Below are 2,494 nucleotides of genomic sequence, written 5' to 3'. Positions count from 1 at the left end.
CAAAGAATAATTAATAATAAAAGAAAAGAAAGAAAGAAAGAAAGAAAGAAAGAAAGAAAGAAAGAAAGAAAGAAAGAAAGAAAGAACTGTACCTGGTACGTGACCTTCCCAGCGTAGTGTTTCAAGGTGAACTCTGGCAGTGGCATCTTCGGCCTGGCATATAGCGGGTCGTTTCCATGGTGATAGTGGCACTTCTGAAGGAAGGTGTGGTCTGTTGCCTAGTGATGATCAGAGATGGTTAATGGTTGGTGAGCCTTGGAAACTAAATCTCTACAGCGCTCACACACACACACACACACACATAGACACACACACATACATACACACATACACGTTGCCTGTGTGTGTTGAGCAGATTGCCTCAGTCATTTACTTTCATTTCACTCTCAGCATCGGTGACACTTCATAATACGTTTATCTCAATACGAGTTCAGTCAGCTTCTTATATTAGGAGCCCCAGGAATAATGATAACAGCAGGTAGGCAATTAAGTGAGCATGTGGGATAGTTTTGTATTGATCGGAACTGGCTATTATACCCTTCAGTCTCCTGGTTTATGAGAAATCCAATAAGTGAGATGTGGGTTTTTTTTTTTAAACTCAATTTCTTTAAAAAAAAAACTGAGATATGAAATATTTGAATCATGAGTTACTGTCAGCTGTTGCTTTTCATAACACACCTACATAATTTAAGATTTCAAAAGGTTCCTTCTAAACCAATCTAACACAGACTTTGATGGATTAATGAATTATTTATGCCCTTTGTTATAATTAAGTACAATTTATATTAATCAGTCGTACTTTCCAGTTCCCTCCCATCCGTAGCCACGGGAACATATTGTGATATGGGGTGCGGCCGTCATGCAACATGTAAATCACTGCACCCTGACGTGATTCCAGCCAAAAGAAAATCGTCTTCAACTGAACAGGCATTGCACATATATGTTGTATAGTTCAGGCACTTGGAGGCGGGGATGTGTCCTCCTGCTTCCTACGGCTATCTGTGTATATTATTACATTTAAGTGACTTCCCATAACTTTGGCACTGAAGAGTTTAGTTCAACAGGTGCGAATGTACCTGAGGAAAACCGCATTGGTCGTCCAATATGCGCAGTATCCCATGAGGCTTAGCGGCGATGAGGTCAAGGCAGGCCTGGTTGTGGCTGAAGGGCTGCTGCTGCCACTGTATCTGCTCCCGCATGTACTCCTCCTACACACACAATACAAAAGTTCATCAGGCTGCTGCATATAAAACTTTTCTATCTCCAATGTTTCCAGTTTTCACTTCAGTTGGCAATTGCTGTGTTCACAATAGTCTGTGATATTTAATGACCATGTTGGTTTATGGAAGCTTATATGAAATGTATAGCAAGGTTACAGGTTACAAACAAGGCTGTTTATCCTTACATTAAGACTTTTTAGCACTAGTGAGTCTTTTCTTGGCTCTTCACTAGAAATAAATGTGATGTTGGATTCAGATCTCTCAGATTTAAGGCTCCAGACACACATGTGTTTTGCAGGTTAAAAGATTTAGACATTTTGGTTAAAGTGATGCTCAATTTGGTTGAGAAGTGTTATTAAAGGTTACATTTAACTGGATTTCAATCAGTATTTTAACTGTACAAACATACAAGAAATTAAGTTTTACACAAAATCTGACAGCACGTTTAAAGGCACTATAATACTGCAAATCTGCGTTTACTGTACATGCAACAGGTCATTAATCATCTCCTCTAACCTCAACCTTGTTTTGGACAAGCTATGATACACTGGTCCTGACCTGTTTTGTTTAGGCCAACAACGCAGTGGAGTGTATAGTCCATTTGTGGAAACCCACCTATTTGTTATTATAGAGGCAAATGTTGGTCAGACTTTCAATAAAATAAGAATGAATGTGAAGATGCTTCACTACATGCTGCTTCACTACATGCTGCTTCACTACATGCAACAATTATGCACACTGAACACACTATATTTCAATGTGCAGCTAAGACCTGTCTCATAATTATACCTTATTGTCTTCTGTCTGTGCCTTTTCTTTCATACCTTGACTTTTCCATATTTAAGATGGTTTTAATCTAAAAGTCTAGACGTCTTCTGACATGCAAATCCATCCTCACAGGGAAAATACAAATATGTTTATGGAAATATCAGCTTTTAGATTCCCTGACCTGCTCCTCCTGGAAGATGACCCTGTTAAAGAAGAACTGCAAAGTTTCGTTGGCGTAGTTGATGCACAGCTGCTCAAAACTGTTCACCTGTAGCTCCTGGAGGGTAAAGAGAGGAGACATTGGGGAGTGAGGGAGTTAGTAAACACAGGTCATCTCAAACGCATTACCGCTGTAACGTTATTGAGCGAGATCACTCTTTAGCTTGACCTCAAATCCATATATGTCCAATATGGAGATGGAGAGAGCTTCGTTGCGAGGGTAGACCCGTCCGTTGATGCGCTCTGTCAGCCAACTAAACAGCAGCGAGTACAGGATCTTGGCAACG

The 2,494-nt window shown here is 40.1% G+C and overlaps 1 protein-coding gene across 1 annotated transcript in view; it reads right to left on the bottom strand.

Annotated features, from left to right (window-relative positions):
• myo15ab (myosin XVAb) overlaps positions 1 to 2,494 on the bottom strand; it is a 43,942-nt gene that overhangs the window by 25,819 nt on the left and 15,629 nt on the right. Inside the window, 4 exon segments of the mRNA XM_035660100.1 lie at positions 93 to 218; positions 1,077 to 1,208; positions 2,170 to 2,265; positions 2,377 to 2,494. The exon segment at positions 2,377 to 2,494 is cut by the window's right edge and continues 5 nt beyond it. Of these exon segments, the coding sequence (XP_035515993.1) occupies positions 93 to 218; positions 1,077 to 1,208; positions 2,170 to 2,265; positions 2,377 to 2,494 (472 nt within the window).

This window comes from Morone saxatilis, unplaced genomic scaffold (genome assembly GCF_004916995.1).
Source record: "Morone saxatilis isolate NCDOM2014 unplaced genomic scaffold, NCSU_SB_2.0 Contig17, whole genome shotgun sequence".
Taxonomy (NCBI): domain Eukaryota; kingdom Metazoa; phylum Chordata; class Actinopteri; family Moronidae; genus Morone; species Morone saxatilis.
This window is presented reverse-complemented; position numbering and strand designations above follow the sequence as displayed.